Below are 20,319 nucleotides of genomic sequence, written 5' to 3' on the forward strand. Positions count from 1 at the left end.
TCGAGAAAAGAGCAAAAAATGTGTAGGTAGATAGGTATTTTTTTCAATTTCTTTCTTCTTTACTGAGAATGTTTGTTTCTATTAGCCAAAGCGAAACAAAAGGTCTGGCGCAGTGCGTCGATAGGCTCTTGCAAGCCGGTATCCTTTGCGGTTAAGCATTACAGCCGATGCACTCGAGGTAAGTATGTACGAGGTCGTACTTGGAAGCTTGCTTCGTGAGAGTGAAAGAGAGAGAGAGAGAGAGAGAGAGAGAGAGAGAGAGAGAGAGAGAGAGAGGAGAGAGAGAAAACTGGCAAAGACCGTATAACGGGATAGTAGTAGCAACAGCAGTAGCAGTAGCAGTAGCAGTAGCAGCAGCAGCAACGGCAGCAACCGGCAAAGCAATAAACCTCCTTTGCTCCGTGCCAGCAGCATGGGCCACTATCCGTTATTACGAAATACTTTACGTATCTCCTCGACGTTTTTATTACCGAGCCGCAAAACCGACGAGGCCATAGGGTGTACGAGCGAAAGCTCCCTGCACTATCGTAGCAATGGCATACGGAGACGCGACTGGTCCTGTCGATCGCAAGAGAAACGGGCTGTGTGCGCGTTTGTGTTTGCAGTTCGATTCGAGAGTATCCATTTGCCCTTTCTATCGACCAAAAATCTTTTTTTTCGCATACTCTTGTGAAACTCTTTCTCTTTTTGCCTTGATTATTGAGGTTTTTCATCTCGTTAAATGAAATCAAACTTTTCAGAATTTCTCCCTTTATACATCAACTTTGAACGAACCGAAACATGCTAAATAATCGCAATTGCCTATACGTAGGTACATACATATGTAGGTGTATATATATATATATATATGTGTGTGTATATATGTTGCAAGCCGAACTGCAAATATTGACCTAAGCGTAGTTACTCGCAATAGCTAACCTATCCACGAAGGTTCGCAGGAGCATGGAGTTGGGAAAAGGGGTTGGACAAGAGACGCGAGCAAAGCGGGAGAAAGATTCGTCGAAGGCGTGTACAATATTAATAATCGTACGATGTTGTAACGTTTGTCGGTATATCGAAGTTGTGTGCACGTACGTATGCGTGTGAGGATGATGAGGGAAGTCTCCGGTTTTACATAAAGCAAGCTGATTGAACGATCCGCGATAGTTTCAAAAGGGCGTAGAATTTTTGAGAGCAAAGAGTGCTCGAATGTTGGTGGGAGAACGGTACTGTTGGTCAAAAAAAGAAGAGGCAGAGAGAGAAAGAGGGAGCGAGGGAGGGAGGATGGGAAATAAAAGGAGAGAAGAGGGAAATATTATGACTCGAAGCAGCAGGGGACTGTAATGGATCGTTGCGAACTGCGCACGAGCGTCCAGTCGGCATTTCCACTTTATAAATCACCACCTGTACTTACGCCCTGAAAAATCGGCTCCAAGGGGGTAAAATGGTCCTGAAGGGACGGAGATTTCGAGGGGGTTGGGTGTTTGTTCGAGAGAGTAGACTGAGATCTTCTTTCTTTTCTTCTTTCTTTGCTTCTTTCTTTTCTCGCCAAGTCATTTTGGTTTGTCGATCGGAGTAAAAAAATGAATAGACAAGTACTTAGTAATGATACTTTTTCGAAAATGTATTAAACGAATTTGTTGAATTTTCTACTAGGTCCGTTCTTTCTTCTTTTTTCTACGAGTACGAGTTCCTTTTAGATTTATATACGGTAGGATAACTGTGAAAAGTCTAACCAAATCTTTTTTTACGCGCGCGTACTCGCGAAATATGTACGATACGTAGACGTACAAATACCTTGTACAAAGATACTCGTAGACGTTTCGAGAGTACGCGTACATCAGAAGGAAAGAGATCTTTCGCCGAGTGGAAACATCGGCCATTATTCGAAGGAGCTTTTAAGGCGAGCTCTACCTTACATGATTAAGAAGTCCGGTCTCTCTTTGGGTGGCTCTTACTTAACTCAAAGTTTCCTCGCAGACTTAAAGCGTTTAATCTTCCTTCGAGCGCGAAGCTCTCGTATGCGAGCTCGCACCGACTCTATGGACGTTGATGCATGATGCATTCGCGATCGTTGCTTCGTTTGAATGTCGTTGCTTTCTTTCTCGTACTCTCGAATTCGTGAGAGCGAGCGCTCGAAGCAAAGTGCGGCGACACACGTACACGGACTCTCAAAAACTTTGCTATTTTCTCCGGTTCTTAGAAAGCTACGTTATTATTTATTCTTTATTCCGAGTTTTCGTACCGATGCGAGCGACGCGATATGTTCGTTCGCGTTTATTTAAACATAAATGTAATATATCGATATACGGGGTGACAAATAGTAGAATACAGCTTAAAGAGCGGTATATAAACGTTGACGATGACAATTTCCGAAGTAATCAGTAGCACGAGGGACATCGATATTAGTACCTGACACCGAATTGGTAATGAAATAATCAACGAAATTAGAATGCGCCGCGGTCCCGTCGTAATTAGGGAGGAACCGCAACGCGATTCAAACGCGATCTCCGAGTTGACGAGGAAGTCCTTTGGTATTTCGCTCACGCATCGCAGTCTATTAGTTAATTATCCCACGCGACATAGCTTATCTTGATAGAACGAGTCGCGGTTGAGCTTTACTAGCGCTACAATCTGCTCTTTCGATAGGATAACAACAGCGGGAGATGGAGATAGAGATGGATAGATAGATGAAGAGAGAGAGAGAGAGAGAGAGAGAGAGAGAGAGAGAGAGAGAGAGAGAATTGCGCATGTTCGCTTCGCCAGCAGAATTCGACAAATGCGCTTCGTCCACAAACAATGGTCGAAACAACAAATTCGACTCCATGCGTGCGTGCACGCAAGAGAAACATCGTCGCAGGAATACCAGAGCTGATTAGTGTACGTAAAGCCTCTATGAGAATGCCGATAGTTGTGGTATGCCTTTGTGTATTCGGTTTACCTGGATTTTATAGCCGAATTATCAATAATCTCTTCGTAATGATAACTAACCGTGGATTCCGCAGTAGCAATTAGAACAGCACTGATGAAATTTGTTCGCGCTTTGCTATTAGAATGTATACTTGCTATTCCCTTTGGAGATTCAACTTGATCCGGTACGTTCTGGATGCTTGAAAATATCTATCCTCTGATATAAAATCTAGGATTATAACGATCGTCGACGTCTAAAGAAAAATTCGGAAAATGCTCGATCTTCGAAGGATCATCTTTCGCGAGTCCCGATGAAAAAAGCCTTCTTCCATCGATTAGCTTTCTTCTCTCGTTAGCTCTCGAACTAGTAAACTCAACGTCCTTCGCGATATTCGTCTTCGGCTCGTGTCCGTTCGAAAGAAATCCAGACAGGAGGAACGATGGATGCTGGCGCGTTTTTTCTTCGCATAGTCGAAGGAGAAAAAGAGGAGAATAACCGGTAAGGTAGTAGAAAAGGAATTGCGGTAATGGTGTCAGCACCTTTCTCTCTCTCTCTTTCTCTCTCTCTCTCTCTCGACTCTTTTATCGTCCTTTCGGGAAACTTGCAAAATTACCGAAGCGCTTCGTTCGTTTGTTCGTACAACGAGCCGATCGCCTTTAGCAAGGATCGTCAGGGCATTAAGATATAAAGTGGATTCAATATCTGCGCACGGCTAAGAACTTAATTTAAATCCCCTGGAATATTTTATGGGATACAATATCGATTTACTTTGTAGTACGGATCTCGATCGAGTTATCTCGTCGGATCGACGTCCGCGAGGAGGACGATTTGTGTCTCGTTTTGATTTTGCCGACGCGAGATTCTCTCTTCGAAGTAAATTCGATGCGAACTGATAATCTGATCTTTTCGAAAAGTTCTTTCTAATCTGCTTTCCCTTAAGACACACGTTTTTCTTTCCTTTTCCGTCGTTCGTTTGACTCGCAAAACGATCTTCGTAGGAAACGATCGTAGAGATCCAGTGACGAGGCATCGCGCCAGTTTCCTAGACCGAGTAATACCGCTAATGTCGCAACAAGTTAATCTCGCGAGCGTGATCAGGGGGCTTTGGTTTAAGTGGGACGTGAACTCGTGCCGTTACCCTTGCGAACACACGCGATACAAATTTTAAACGTACGCTCGATAAGGTTGAGGGATATCGCAAAGATCGGCAGAACGTTAGGAAAACGCGCTATTATCCTTCCCAAATAATTGTTGGCTGAGCGCGAGGCATTCGGGAGGACACGGGTACAACACCCTGTATCCGCTGTAGGACGTCGGGAAGAGGTGGAAAAGGGGCGCGAGAGAGGAGAAAGGGAGCTCGACGCACCGTAAATATAGATAGTCCATAGTACCAGAGGCGGTGCTACCCCCCGATAAGGGTTGTATAAGAGAGCGTAGATAACGAGCGACTCCGAGTAATTGAGGCTGAAGCCGAATTAGTTAGAAACAGCAAACGTATTAGTTCGAAACGGGAATCGGCTCCTTCGTCGAGCGACTACGCGATAATATCGACGAAATACGAGAATATCCATATGAGTCGAGAGAAGCTCCGAGGAATTTCCCCACTTTTATTAAGATCGCACGGTATTACGTTAGATTTTCGACGTCGCGTTAACTATATTCGCTGTCGGTTATTTTCGTAGGGAAGACAAATGAAGTACCTATAGTAATGAGAATTAAGGATTCGTTCCCACGGAAAGTTTGCATTCGAAGCCACTCGCTCGTTTACATTGTTCCCGATATTCAATTACAAGGCTTCCAACCGTAATCGCGTGAAGGAAGTTAAAGAAACTTTTAATGGTTTGCGATGGCGCGCGGTGCTCCGTCAAAGCTCAGTTACGATCGGCAATTGAATTTCCCTGCGGCGCGGTCGCTCGTCCATGGACAATCCAGGCCCTCCTCCCACCCATATCTCTTTCTATACGTGCATACATGCGTGTGTGTATGCGCGCGCGTGTGTACGCGTATAGGTATTGTTTCCAATCCATGCTTGGACAAAAATACCGACTCTCGATCGGTTTCCAAAATATGTTCCGAGAGCTATTCGACAGGCTTCGTGTAATCGATTAGTTAATGCTCCCGTGAACCGCGGAGAAACAAAGGCTCGAGAGATCAATCGACAAACACGTAAATACGAATTCAAAAAACCCCGAAATCGAGTCAGATCTTTATTTATTTATTCGTAAATCCATCGGCTCGCAACTTGGAACGCTTGCGCTTTGCTTTGCGTCGAAACCGTGATCTCCGTCAAAAGTCGCGTATTTGCTAAAGGAACCTCTCCTGGTCTAGTTCTGTCTCGTTATAAAATTAATCATTACGATTCAATGAGTATCGCCGAACGAAAGTTTCCAAGGAAATCGAGAGAGTGCCGATCGATCGAACGACAGTGAAAACGTTGAACGGAGAGAAACAATGTACATATCTGTATAAGTACTTACTTACCTGTGTTTATTTCAGCCCGCGTTGACAGGTGTGGCGCCGCCGCGCGGCTATTGATTGGTGCCCAGTCTCCCCACCATGGCTTCACACTCACATCGATTCCCCTTTCGTATTTCCCTTCTGTACTCTGCTTCGCCGCAATCCTCTACATTCTCCGTGCCCTTCGCCCTCTTTCTCTCCCTCTCTCCTTCTCTACCTCTCTTTGCTCTATCATCTTCTTTCAACCTTTTCTCCGTCTTCTTTCCGACCTTTCCTTCGATCGCCATTTCCTCCCTTTTCGTTCTCTCTCTCCCTCTCTCTCTCTCTCTCTCTCTCTCTCTGTTTTTCCCTGCTACAGCGAAAGAAGGTTGCTTCTTCTTTCTATTATCTTTTTGTCTTCCTTGCCTCGTCTCGTTTTCCTTTCTTGTTTTCCTTTCTTGCTTCACGCACGATTGTCTACCACCCCCGGTCTGAACTTTAAGAGGTTTAGGTAAAATAAATGACGTTTCGAATGACATAGCTTTTAGAAAAAATAATGCTATTGTTTGATAATAATTAAGAACCCAGAATCGCTAGGTACTAGTTTCGAAACTCGATCGATCATTGCTACTCGCGGTTACTTGCCGAGGTCCTAGCTGATTTTATTTCGAATTTAATTTTATCGAAGCTCGCGTTGTCAGATCAAAATATTACCTCGTCGTTGCTTGCTAAAAATCGGAGAGAAAGAGAGAAAATTTGAACCATCAACGCGAATTTTTTTCTCCCTCGCCATTACAATTCAGTTTCACGATCATGCTTTTTGTCGATCTCTGAATATTCCAAGGTGAAAGCGAGCGCTCGTTCAAACGCATCGTTCGTAAAACAATTTTAATTTCAGTCGAAGATATTCACGAACGACGACCATCGCTTTCCCAACCGGTTCGTTCACTCTCTCTCTCTCTCTCTCTCTCTCTCTCTTTTACTTTTGTTTCGACGTATCGCGCTTAGCAAGCGTTTAGATCGAAAGGATCGAGAGAACATTAGAGATCGCTCGGATTCCATCTCGTTATTCGAGGAATTTTAATAGAGCACGTTTGATTGTGCCGTTGGCGTATAGAACGCTCGAGGGTGGTGTAAATTGCATGATCAATTGAGACAGACGAACAGACGGAGGAAGCGCGCGCGCGATAGAGAGAGTTCTTTAATCGTGAATTTATCTTTGGTAAAAGTCTATCGAAATACATTATTCCTAAAACTCGAAAGTTGATCCCCATTATGCAGAGAGAAAAAACTTTTCTACGGTTGATTGTGAAAGTTTCGAATAGTTTAAGAGTCGAGCGCGATTTTAGATTTTTCGATAACGTCGGTTTTATTTATCGTATATTCGGTGAATCAAGATAGACCGTTTGTAACTGATAACCTATCGATCGGTTCTAATACTCGAGCGCGTAGCCATTGTTTCTAGGACTCGTAGACTGTAATTTAGATACAGATTATATCGCAGAACATAGGCTATACTCCTTGCGAACGAGGTCTAAAAACAGTCGCCGTTGCATCGTCGTTCGATATGTTTAATACGGCTCAGACTCGTTTCTCAATTTTACCGTTTTCGATTACTCGACAAAAGATTTTCGTCTTATTCTCAAAATAATTCGGAACGATGGTACGGTCTGCAAAAGCATCTGTGGCTTTTGAATCTAATTTCAAGTTGGTTTTCGTTTTTCGCCTTCGAATTCGCTTTATCGTTCAGGAACGAAAATAGTTAAAATTCTTTATTAGACCTGCGTACCTGCTTCGTTCGCACAGACTTTGGTCGTTGAAATAAAATTGAAGGAAAATTGAGACGGAGAGGAGAAAAAGGAAGCTATAGTAGTCGAGAGAATAGGGCAATAATATCGCGTAACGTTTGAAAATGTATATTTTCGTCGGCAGCGCGGAAATTTCTCTTCGTTGGCTTTAATGGGTAAGGTTTTTCCAAGAAAAACAAATAGAGGAAGAAAGAGGTTAAAGATCTTCGCCGGAGAACTGGATTCGACGTTTGCAACTTTGAAAGTCGTTGCGAAAATAATAATTTCGATTCCATCGCAACTTTCGTTACGAGGATTCGGCCTATCCAAAAATCAGCGACTGTTATGCGATCGTTGTTCGGCGGCTCTATGTGAATGATATAAAATGACGAATAGGTCAGCGCGTACGTTGGACGAACGTAGAATAAAACCATCTTGGAGGCTTATCTCACACGATTGCCATTAGGAAGCTTGATATCGGTACGCATTAGTACCTAACTATTAACGTCGAATGGCTCGATCGTAATTACAGCAGGGTCGTGCGGTGATCGAGCAGACGTCGGATCGCGTAGTTACATCGTATGTGGGCTATCGGTAAACGGAGCGATATAACTAGACATCCGATACACACCAAACGCTGACCCGAATCATCATACTCGATTGATTTCACGATTCGACGTCTGTTATCCGATGTGACGGCACGCGATGCGTCGTCTTAATCGCGCTCTTTCGTTATTTCGTTACGTGTTAGCGGTGTTCGACCATCCACGTATCAAAGCGGAACATTTTTTCTATTTATTAAGTTTGTATCGTAATCTTGTTCGCAGGTGCGATTTTCGAGCAAGGTACGGACGAGATCCAGTCCGCCTTCAGGTTCGCCATGTTCAACCACAACAAGAATACGACCATTCGAAAGTTCGAGCTGCAAGCCTTCGTTGACGTTATTAACACAGCGGACGCCTATAAACTTTCCCGTTTGAGTGAGTAAAAAGAATTTTAAGCGATCCTCGCGAAACGGAGCTTTTTGTACGAGGTAAAAATGGCATCGTACACCTACGAAAAGTCTGATCCACCATGTCATCCCGAGATACCGACGGTATTCAAAATACTCAAGATATCAACGACGAATTGCGTCCGCAACGTTTACGACGATCATTCGTCGGTGGTAATCCCCTTCTTTTTTTTTATTTTTTTTATTTTTTTTTTTTTTTTTATCGAAAAAAGAACGAAACACGGTCTTCGTCTTTGTTCGGCACGAGCGCGGTCTATACAAGGAAGACTCATTTTTGCGTCTCATCGCGCACCGTGAAAATCGATTTCAGAGCGTTTTGTTCCCGATATCAGGTAGGAAGAACCCGAGGGAATGTCAGAAATGCGCCAATGGCCGAGTTATCAACAATAGCCGAGACGCGACGGTACGTGCCGGAAAGCGGGCTTCAACGCACGAGCTATTGAGTCCTCCACGAATCTGTCCATTGCGAAATAAGCAACGTTTCCTTCTCTAACGGAGATTCGTATCTTTCGCGACTGGCGCTATTTCTTTTCTCACCTACAAGTAGATATATGGAACGTGTACGGAAGTGCGTGGAGACGGACGGAGGATGGTTCGAAAATTGTCGAAATCGATAATAAATGACTCGTCAGGGCTTCGATTCGTTTCGTTATAGTGCAAAACGCGATATCGATCGATATGAAAGTTTAATCGTTCGAACGTTTATTTTATTCCGCTAAATGATGCCCGAATAATAATAAACTTCGTCTCCGTCCGAATCATTTATATTACTTGCAATAAAATATTGATTACGGTGGTACCTTCGTCGGTATCGATCGTATCAACGCTTTAACATTTACATCGTTGCTCGCGAGGAAACGTCGACGAGTACTCGTTCGATAACCATTGGACGAGATAAAAGCGTCGTTAACGACATCCTTCTTTTCGTAGTTGTTAATCGAAAGAATGATCTTTCGAGAGAACGTAGCATTAACGAAAGAAAGATCGGCGGAGGCTCGTTGGATCAAGACGGAAGGTAAATGGAACGCGATCGAATACGAGGAGAGCGCATCTTTATCCGTTCGATCTTCGAGGCCTTCGACTCCATCGCTTTTGCGTATTCTCTCGAGATATTCCTTCCATATAACGAGGTCGTCGCGAGATTGCCTCGCTCGTTCTTTCGCCAAAGCTGATAACGCTCGCGATCGCGCACCTGTCCCTTCTCTTTCGCGTCTTTTATGAATAGGCGCGAAACGTCGATAACGATTTCAACGACGCCACCCAATGCTTGGATATCTTTGATCTTCGACCGGTGCTTTCTTTGTCTCGTCGACGTACATTCGGGTTTGAAAACATTTCCGGCGAATTTCAAAGGTTTCTCGTTTCGTACGCATATCGCGAATTCGCTATGATGATCGTACCGTTCGAACTCGAGCGACGCGTATTCGTAACACTTCGTTTCTCGTTATTACACAGTAATCGTAATCAATAATCGTCTCGATCTCAAACATCTTGTCGTTAGACAGTGTTATCGATCGTGTCGAAATCGATTATATATCATTGAGGGTATTATTATAACGCGGTTTGCTATCAGATAGGACGATAACATCGATCGACGAGGGGCGTATTTGTAACGTTGGGCGGATCCGTAAGCGACATCCGTGAGTATTTGGGCCAAGTCCAACGGATATGGAGATCGTGGCGCGTTACGGTACTTAGCAAAGCTGCGCTAATTGTATTAATGCTAGCTGTTCCCCCCTTACAACCCTCAAAGCCAGAGGCCACTACTGTTATAATCCCATAGCTGGTCGCGTTTACTACCTGCTAAATCTATTGTCGAAACGCGCGCTGCTTAAATTGCTTTCACCGGATGCTCGAGCTAAACGACGACTGCCCTTCTCGTTGGCAACTCCGTTAGCTTTTCCCTCGCTCTCGCGCTCGACCTTATTTGTATTTCTTCGTTTCTCGAGACGATATCGTAGCCCGTTCTTCCTAAGGAAAATTCTCCTGGATTCTCACCGACGTTCGAGTACCATTCGTTAACGCTCTTAAACGTTTATATTATTTATATCTCTTTGTTATCTATCTTTATCTTTTGTTTAACGTCGTTCCTTCGCATAAAAAGTGCAGAAGAAAGTAGGAAAGAGAGAGGGGGAGAGAGAGAGAGAGAGAGTGATAGGGAGAGAATGAGATACTAGAAACGAGAGAAAGGAAAAAAAAGATAAAAAGCCAGGAGGATATACCTATAGAGAAAGATGAAGAGAGTGAGAGAGAGAGAGAGAGAGAGAGGAGGCGAGAAGGGGGAGGCACGAGAATATTGTGGTGGAAGGAAGAAAAGAGGAAAGAGAACGAAAGAACCGAGTTAGAAAAAGGATGGTGGAAGGACGAAGGACGAGGACGATGACTGGCGCTGCGAAAAGCGACGACTATGTAGAGGGTAGGCGTGGAAAGGGTATTCGGGGGAGAAAAAAGCTGGAAATACCCTCGGGAGCCCTCGGCAGATTTATGCCGGCCCTAGCTGGCTGGATGGCGTGCTGGCAACCTGGCACCTCATATACATTCCTTTTCTCTCTCTCTCTCTCTCTCTTTCCCTCTTGCTCTCTCTTTTGCAGTTTCCAGACGTCGAGATTTCTGGTACTGGCCAGAGAAAGTTACCACGTAGCCAGAGGATCCCCTACAGGATATTATACGATATGCACCGAAAGTTGATAGATGACTATTACGTTCCGTTAAGACGAGCGTACCACTTTTCGTGGATATCGCGTCTTTGGTGTGATTTTTCAGCGAGAGAAAAAAAACTACTTCTTTCCAAAGAGCCAAACCAGAGTATTATAGAATGTTCTAATATATCTCACGCTCGAGAATAGACTCGATGATGGAGAAAGGAAACGAAAAAGGATAAAAGAAAAAGAGACAATGGTAGTACGCGCATCGGACGTTGCTCGTCGTTGCGTACATTTTTAAAGAAAAAATCTGCGGATGTTCGCGCTTCTGGACGGAAAAACGAGAGCCGAGTCGTTACGCTTTCGATTTAAAACTTTCGAATTAGATTGCGAGTCGTCGTGGTTCTTTTCTTTCTTCGTGCCATTTAAAAGTTCACAAGCTACCTCGCTCTCTCTTTGCTTTCGAGAAAACACGAGGGAAAAAGAGAAAAAGAGCGGGAGAGATTTCAGGCTCAAGCGTCAGAACGAAAAGATAATTAGATTCGATTGGTTTTCCTCCCGATTTATTGTTAATCGTAATATCGTTCGAGAAACTCTCTCTCTCTCTCTCTCTCGCTCGGGTACTCGTCCCTTTTCCTTTTTCGCTAGGAATATCTTACCGTACAGTCGCGATGAAACGTGGACGCGAATAAATAGATAGTTGGTATCGATTTTCCAAGAATGCCAATATTCCTTCGATTGCGATATAACGGGGGTATGGCGAGAGAGGATTAGACGTTGGATGAAACACGAGAATAAGTATTTTACGTTCCGTAGACACGTAGATACCATTGAGATGTTAAAGATCGATCGTTGTATTTCTGATACTTTATAACCGTGCCTATGCGCATCTATACACGCGTCGAACACACAATTTTCCGCGACACGATATACTCGTTTACTTAAGCACCGCGCGTTACCCTCGTATTTCCTATTCCTTTTTTTCTCCTCCCACTTTCCCACGCATATTCGACATCTCCCGTGGGAGTTCCGAGGTGGTTGAAGGCAGATATTACCCGAAAGGAATTTGGATAAGCTATGGATAGGCCGTAAAATCGGCGAGCGATCGTCGCGTAAATCGTTCGAGAAAAGAGAGAGTAGATCATAGACTCGTTGCGGTACTAGAACCAATCGCTACTTAAATATACATTTATCTCTCTTTCTCTTTAAAGTACGCTCAAAGGAACGAACTCATCCATCGCAGAAATTCAAAGTTGTACCTTGCCTTCGATCGATACGAAGTCGAGCTGCGAGTCGAACATCGACTACGACGAGCTTTCGGCTCTCAAAGTTCGATGATCGACTCTCGATATCAGCCTTCTTTCTTCGTTCGATTTTAGACCATAATCGGCAGCATCGACGAATCCGACGTTTCTCTATTTCTTTTTTGCTCCCTCTCGGTCTCTTACGCTTTTCTAGCGAGGTCAATTTTTTATCGCTCGCAAACTTTCTTAATTTGTACCAAGTCTGACGGACTAATTAATATTGATGATTGAAGAGTGCTCACCTCGTTCGGTGATCAATTTTCATCGGCATTAATAAACGGAGCTTTTCGCGGGAAAAGAAGAGTTGGTCATGCCGAAGCTTTCGTCTCGGGGGAACGTCGACGAGGCTTGGAAAAGGTACCCGCGCGAAGTTAAAGCTTGCTCGTTTTAAAAAGCGAGAATCCCATCGCTTCTGTAAAGCCATCGGTAGGGGCGTGCCTCTCGCTTTTAAAACCGTTAATTACGTTAAGTGAGTCCAATCATTTCGTTCGGTTCACGAAGAAAGTAGAGCTAGCGCAAAGTCGAGCTAAACCGATAATATCGTATTAACAAAGTATACCTTTTTACCGTTGCCTCCGATCTGGAACGAGCATTAATCCGCGATGACGTTTTAAAAGGCTTAAAAAAAGGTTTCTGCTCGAGAATAAAATTCGCGATTGCTTGCAACGATACTTATTGCTCGTAAAAAAAGGAAGAAGGATGTGTATAAATATATGTGTGAACATATATGTGTGTGTGTGTATATATATATATATATATATATATATATATATATATATATAGGTGCATTATATAATACATTTATATAGCTATATATTTATACATTATATTAATCCAAAGGTTTAGAGGATATTAATCTCCATTGAAGACTCGATATTAATCCGTACACGACGAAGCAGACAGGTTATTAAGAATATCGTGTAGGAAGGATATTATCTTCTGTCCGAACTTCCACCCAGTTACTAAAGTCCGCGGAAAGTTTACCTTTGCTCTTTCGAAAGGCATCGAGCTGGGCTTCCAAGAATAAAGGCTCCATCTTCCGTAACTAATCACCGACGATTCGCCATCTTCCTACGTCCCGTTTGACGGCTAATTTATGACCGTAACGCGGTTTGAAAGTTAACGAGAGCACGTTTGTTAAACTTGTTAAAATCAATCCCTTCCTCCCGATTCCTTTCATATTTTCTCGATTTCTCCGAACGAGACGGTCGCGATATATCGATTGGAAGAAAGACCTCTTCGTCCGTTCTGCGCTCACATCACGTTTTTCGGAGTTGCGAGAACCTTTGCGTTTGTTGGAATTAAAAATAACGCGATATTCGATAGTAATTACCGTTCGATTACGTTCGCAAAATCCAGGATTCGTCCAAGGTGAAAAGGCAACGTTTCGTTATCGGTTACTTAACCAAAGCCGGCTGATGCATTTTCGATGTAAACGTCGCCAAAACATTGTAGTAAAGTACGCAGCCGAGTATCCTTCTCCTTCGCGAGATATATGCGGTCGCGCGACGATCTTACGTTCAGCGCGCGTCAGCGTTTAGAACGTAGTCGCATAAGCTAGACCGATGCATTCGACGCACGATTCTTACTTTCGAATCCCAAGTTAGAATTTGTTTTTGTTATCAAGACCGACGATAGTTTCAACGATTCGTTTACAACGATCCATTACGTGTCCTCGTCGTCCCTCCCTTTTTCTTCTCCTTCCTTCTTCCTACGTTTCGCGTAGCTCTCGACGTTTCTCTTTTGCCTTCCACTTGGCGGCTTCGGTCGGCTTTTTACGGTCGGTCGTTAGGAGTCGGACCGCAAATGTCTCCGCATGAATTCTAATGTCCGACCAGCCCCTCGTCCCTTCGAGGAGCCGGTCCTTTCGCCCTTCCCCGATCCTGAACGCCGCGCGTGCCTCGAGAATCCTGACTTTCTACTTTCGAGCCCACCCCCTTCTTCCCCTTTCCGACAGAAATTTACGCGAACAGCGAATTCCACGGAAGTCGAGCGCTTCCCAGGAAAGACCGTTTTAGTTCTGCATTTCCATAAGATTTTCTCGCGAACACAGGTTCGGGCTAATTTCTCGCGATAATTTACGTTCCCTATTATTCTTTTCCAACGTGGTTAACGGGGAAAGACCGGGACGAGCTACTGTCCATGGAATGTCCGGCATATTCGTAATTAGCACCAACGCGTTCCACTCGCAGACGACGGTTTTTCCTTCTCCCAGTTTCTGTCTTCGTCTTTGTCTCTCTCTCTCCCTCTCCCTCTCTCAAAGCGGGTGTAAGAAGACGCGCGCAAAACCGAGCCGAGTTTCTCTCGGTAAAGCGCAACGAGCTAGAAAATGGAGGCACAAATCGCGATCCCTTCGGAAAGACGTCGTTTCGAGTCGATCGCCGCCATCCTTCCGAGATCGGTAATTTACTTCGTTTCGTAATCGGCTACGGAGTATCCCAAATAAATCGGATATTTTTTGCTCGACTTCCAACGTCGCGTATGAATCCGAATTTATCGTAGCTTTCCTATCTCGGGATTCGAACGTTCGGATCGAAAATAAAGAAGAAAATGTGCGACAGCCACGGGACAGACAACTTCCTTGTCATCGTGCGAGCAATTTTTCAGTCGTGCGAAGAGCAAATCACGAGCGAACGAGCGAGAGCTCATTTTTTAACGAATCTGCAAACGACCGATCGATAAAAATGACAGAACTTTATCAGAGTCACGCTCCTCCTCCTTGCTTCCTGCCCAACTCGATAATCCGACTGGCCCGTCTCCTATCTCTCTCTCTCTCTCTCCTCTCGCTCAAATCGATTTATGTTGGAATTCTTATCGCGACGAACGGACAACTGTGCGCCGTGGGAAAAATTTTGGAAAAAAGGTAGTACGGCTTGTTAACGACGAGCGCCGCGCTTATTCCTCGCGTTCGCTCCCGACTATGCGCGACGTAAAATCGATGGAGCTCGTCCGCCGTTAATAATGCGATGTTCGATAAAAAAGATCAAGTGACGAGGATTTGAAAGCCGCTCGTACTTTCGATCTATTCAACGATACCTCTTGCGTTCGAACGTTCGTTTATGGTGATTTCGTTCGAGACCTTTACAAAAATTTGACAAGCAACCACGATTTTATCAAATCGTCTTTCCAAACTTTCGTCTGCTACCGATCGAGTTTCGAGAAATTTCGTTATATATTTCGTTAATAACAGATATCGTTATATATTACATTACGGGGATATAATAAAGTAGAGGATAGCGCTGGGATCTCCTCCAACCTTTATCCTTAACAAAAATACGTGCATCTCTCGCTATTTGTATCCGTTACCGTTGATTCTAAGACTCCCATTTCTCTCGACGCTTTTTATTCTCTCGTTTTGCGATAGATACTTTCTCTTTCCTTTCCTCTTCTTCTCCGGCAAAGTCGAATGAAGACAAACGTGTGGTTCGAGTGGAAGAGAGAGAGAGTCAACGATGACGACAAGAACGATGCGATTCTTTGGGCTTTGCCGAACGTTCCGTATCTGCTACCAAAACGCGTTAGTACCCTCGCGGTGGTTAAGCGACGTTGCCTGGTATTATGGAAATGAAGAGGGAAGCAAGGCGGGAAAGGGAAAACCAAGTTGGCCGCATTTACCGCGGGGCACCAGCCTGGATGGAAAGTTTTCCGCGGAAATTTGGTCTTCCTGCGTCGAGTCGCGGATACGTTGAACTTTTCGTACTACTCGAAGACACGGTTGTCGCGTCCGGAGACGCGCTTTTCGCGATAAACTCTATCTATCTTCCTCCCTCCCTCGCCCACCGTACACGCGGTCCTACGAAATAAACTTTGGCGTCTGGTGGCAGAAGATTGAGTAGGAGGAAGGGAGAAGCGTATTTTATCGTTACAAGGAATTAGTACTATATACCGTGAATTCTATGTTTGGTGCTTATGCAACCACATACGTAGAACATAGATATACCTCTATCTACGCTATATGTATATTTCGGCTTTGGATTATCGTTTCGGTACAATTTCCACACTATTCGCATTCTCCGCGGGACATGGCGTAATTCACAAACCATCTACACTTCAGTAGGAACACGCTCTCTTTCGTTGAAATATCTGGAGCGGAAAGAGCTTTAGTGGATTTCGAGAATGAGGGAGAGAGAGAGAGAGAGAGGGAGAGTAAAGGGAAGGGTGAGTAGAGAAAGAGATAGATGCTTTCCCAGGAGAGAGAGAGAGAGAGAGAGAGAGAGAGAGAGAGAGAGAGAGAGAAAGCGATGACACAGCGTCGAAAGGATGGGAAAAGGCAAAGAGTTCTTCCCATAAAATATCGCGACGTTTCTTCTTCGAAGGAAGGGGCAAAAAAGGCGAGGCAATCGTGTCTTTCATTTTCTTTTGCCGGTTCGACGAAGATCGCGTTAACGATCTCGAGGGTGACTATGATGAAAAAAAAGAAAAAGAGACAAGTAATATCGTACGATCGATCGCAAGTTTTCAAATTCTCTTCGACCTTTCCCGAGGAGAGGAAAATTCGAGGTATCGACGAGAAGGTCGTATTTCGCGTCTCTCGGCGAATTCTCCGGTCTTTTTCCACTTAAATTATAGTCGCTTTATTATTTATACTCTATAAAGCAAATATGAACGATTCGATGCATTAGCAAGCGGCGAGATAGTTACGTACGTAGATATATATATATATATATGTGTGTGTGTGCTTCTCGATCGTGAAAACTTCGAAAATCGCTATCCTTTGTTCGTTCCGTCGAATGGATTTGTATCTTTGATGACTTTTTCTACAAATTTTATACCTTGTCCTTTCACCTTTCATCCATTTCTCTCGTTCGTTCCATCTCTGGCTTTGAGCCGATCGTTCGCCTGTTATCATAACGCACACGTAGGACCAGCCGATTATAACGTTGTACATTTCCTGATAATAATAATCCCTCTATTTGACATGGAAAATCCTGTTGGTTTCAAAATCGATGCTTTCATACGTTGTTCCGGCTCGTTCATTCGTAATCGCTTTACCAACACAAAAATCTCATGGACTATAGTACGTGCAGAGTAAGCAACGATAGGTCACAGCGAATGCTTTATTTATTCGATTAATTCGGTATGAGCTCCACGGAAAGGACAATCTATTATTCGAAACGATCTTTCCGAGTGATTATTTTTGGGTCGATCCGCGATACGCGTGAAAAAAAGGATCGTATAAATTCTTTATCAAGAACGACGGAATCGATGGATTTAAATCGAATCCTTCAACGTCGCATCTCGGAAGGATGGCTTTTCAAAAGGTTAACGAGGACGAAAGAAACGGTTCTAGTCGTTCGATCCATTCGTCTCCGAGGGCCGACGAAATCGTTGAAGCGCGTTCGCAGGACGGCTTGAAAATAATCGTTCGTTATCGGAGTCCGGGTCAGCGAGGACGTGGAAGGGCGCGGCCACTAATCACGGCGTGTGCTATAAGAATGGTCGAAGAATCGTGGTGGTGCGCGAAAGAAAGAAAGACAAAGAGAGAGAGAGAGAAGATCCTTTCCTCTCTATTTCACTCTTCGCTTTCTCTCCAGCAAAGTAAAAGAGGGAGCGTGGAATGGGCCTTCCAATAGGATTAACCCTCGTCCCGTTAATCCTTTTATTGGCGCGGCAAATCCTGCGACAGGTCACGTAAGAGGGTGTCTGCAGCGGAGTCGGATTCGCGAAGCCCGGTTATATCCTTTTCCGATGAGGAAAGCGAAAGAGAAGGAGATCGAACGGATACAGACCGGAAGCTAGTGTCACGCGATTTTCAAAGTACATCGAAATCGTTATTAGATTTCTTGAGCTTTAATGGTTCGTTAATGGTCTTATAACGAAGGATTCAATCTATATTCTCTAGATAGGATTAATTATTAAAAACGAGCTCGAAGTCTAGCGAATGTAGCGGGAGTATTTGGAATAAATGGATTCTCTCTCTTTCTTTCTCTTCCTTCGCTACCCCTACGATACGTTCGGGAATAAATGGAAATGGAAAGGTATACTTCGTTTTTCTTTCTTTTCTTGTTTGTTTGTTATTCTCTTTTTTTTTTTAATTTCCTTCAACCTTCAATCTGGCAACGAGCATAGTAGCTCATTTAGAAAACGGAGCAGTATTCGCAATTTATTTCTATAATAATCGCAACGAACGTGCGAGCACGTAAAAAACGATTCAAGAGTCTGATTATATCCTTTCGAAGGGACTCGTTTAATGCATTCGACCTCGATCCGAAGGTTGATGTTTTTTTTTTTTTCCTTTTCTTTTTTTCTTCTTCAAGTCGATTCATATTTCTTTTCGCAAGCAAATGCGAGGTGCATACGCGCGCACACGTTCTTCACGGAGCGATGCGAGATTCACAATGAAACGCTTTTCCGCGATAAAATGTTAGGTAATACGTTCAGGAAGCACGAGGCAAGGAGATATTCTCTAAAAGGTACGAACCGTAGACGAAATTCGAGAGCGACTGTCGTTTACTTTAGCGCGCGCACGAGTACCCTGCAAAGCTTTACTACCGGCCGCTGATGCTTTATTGCGTTATTTCGCTTTTACTAGCCGAGCGACGCAAACTCGAATGTAACTACTGCCGTCTGTACGTACCTACTCATACGTATATATCTATACGCGAGATCGATGTTTACGAGATAGCTCTCGCGATCGACCGTTTACATTTCCTTCTTCCTCTTTTCTTCTATTCGGAACCTATTACATCCTTTGAAGAATCTTGATGAATATTAATATAACCGTAAACGCGACTGCGCTCCCTCCGAAATGCTTCGAGAGTATTGAACTTTTTCTTTTCGCTTTTCTTTTGCTCGCGATGTTATAAAACGAAAGAAAAAGAAAAATATAAGTACGAGCGTGGATGCCAGACGGATGGTTCGCGTGTATACGCGTCTAAAGGATATAAGAGGGGGTTCTGTGATCGTCGGAAGGATAGCATTAGTTCCTTTCGGGAAAGTAGCCACGTAGCGGAAGCGCAGCTTCAAAGACGTACGTGATAAATGGAGGAACGATCGGTGTGCGGACGACGATACGGGACGCGAGTAGACGGATATCGGAGGCCGCGTTACCGATATTCCTAACGATGGATCTACGTGCGTCGGATCGCCATCAAAAGAAGGGCATTCATCTCCATTTACATGAGAGTACACGTACGTCTTGTAAGTAGGATTTTCCTGTTGGCTTTACTCTTACGCTCTCGCTCTCTCTCTCTCTCTCTCTCTCTCTCTCTCTCTCTCTCTCTCTCTCTCTCTGTCCCCCTCCGTTCTTCCCTCTTTATAGGATCCTTTGCGATAGAAGGACGTGCTCGCTTTAGATCATCGGAACAGAGTTTGTCGTTGGACAAACAAGAAAATGCGAAGATGCCTGACCCACTTTCGATCTTTGCAAAGCCTGACTTACGAATCGAATAGCGATCCTGAAATACGAACGTTATTCTTCTTTACTCTTTTTTGATTTCCTCGAGCTGTAATTACAGATTGATCGTTCCACTCGAATGTTTCATGATGCGGGTTAACGGACGGAATGAAAACGATTAAATTCTTATCGTAATCGTTTTGTAGTAGGAGATAAGTCATAGTATCCGAGCGAGACCAAAAAAGTGTTTACATACGCTGCAACGAGGAAAAGAGAATCGATATAGGTATATACTTTGTATTTTCATTTCCGGGGAAATACGCGCTTTCGTTGGTTTTTCATTTCGAGGAGAGTAGCGTAGTCGTTTCAGGAAGTAGCCATTATTCTTTGAGAGCGATATGTGCGCCAAGCGACACGTAATAACGTCGAGGAATTTCCCGAGCATCGTCCGCGATCTTCCCGGCGGATTCTACGATCTCTCTCTCTTCTTTTCTCTTAAAGACCTTGGAAAGATCAAATTTTCTTTGCGCCTTCCCACATTCTCCTTCGTTTTATATTTTTCTTGCAAAAATTTGTGGAAAATAAAAGGACGAGGAATAAATTAAATTCAAACTCGTTTCTTCGCCGACGAGTACGAATTACGTAATGAATAACGGTATGAAAATGGTAGTTTTTCATTGATTTAAAATATCCGAGAACAAGAGTGTCCGCCTGCGAGTGACAAGATTACGGTGGTAAAAGAACGACGGATGGCCCATTGAAGAGGGCGTGCGTCCTTAAACGAACCGTCCCGATCCAGATCGAGCGTCTTCGCCTCCTTTCTCTAGTGGCTCCTTCGAATTTTTCCGTCTATCCTTCTCCCTTGGACGATTTCTCTCGCCTCGACTAGACGTCGTCTTTTAAATAAAACAT

The 20,319-nt window shown here is 44.0% G+C and overlaps 1 protein-coding gene across 4 annotated transcripts in view; it reads left to right on the forward strand.

The window, feature by feature from the left end:
* The window catches only part of LOC122634984 (glutamate receptor 1), a 132,596-nt gene that overhangs the window by 69,133 nt on the left and 43,144 nt on the right, over positions 1-20,319 (forward strand). For all 4 annotated transcript variants that reach the window (XM_043824605.1, XM_043824602.1, XM_043824603.1 and 1 more), the window contains exon 2: positions 7,941-8,093. In XM_043824605.1, the coding sequence (XP_043680540.1) occupies positions 7,994-8,093 (100 nt within the window). In that variant the 5' untranslated portion in view covers positions 7,941-7,993. The remainder of the gene's footprint in view (positions 1-7,940; positions 8,094-20,319) is intronic.

This window comes from Vespula pensylvanica, chromosome 16 (genome assembly GCF_014466175.1).
Source record: "Vespula pensylvanica isolate Volc-1 chromosome 16, ASM1446617v1, whole genome shotgun sequence".
Taxonomy (NCBI): Eukaryota; Metazoa; Arthropoda; class Insecta; order Hymenoptera; family Vespidae; genus Vespula; species Vespula pensylvanica.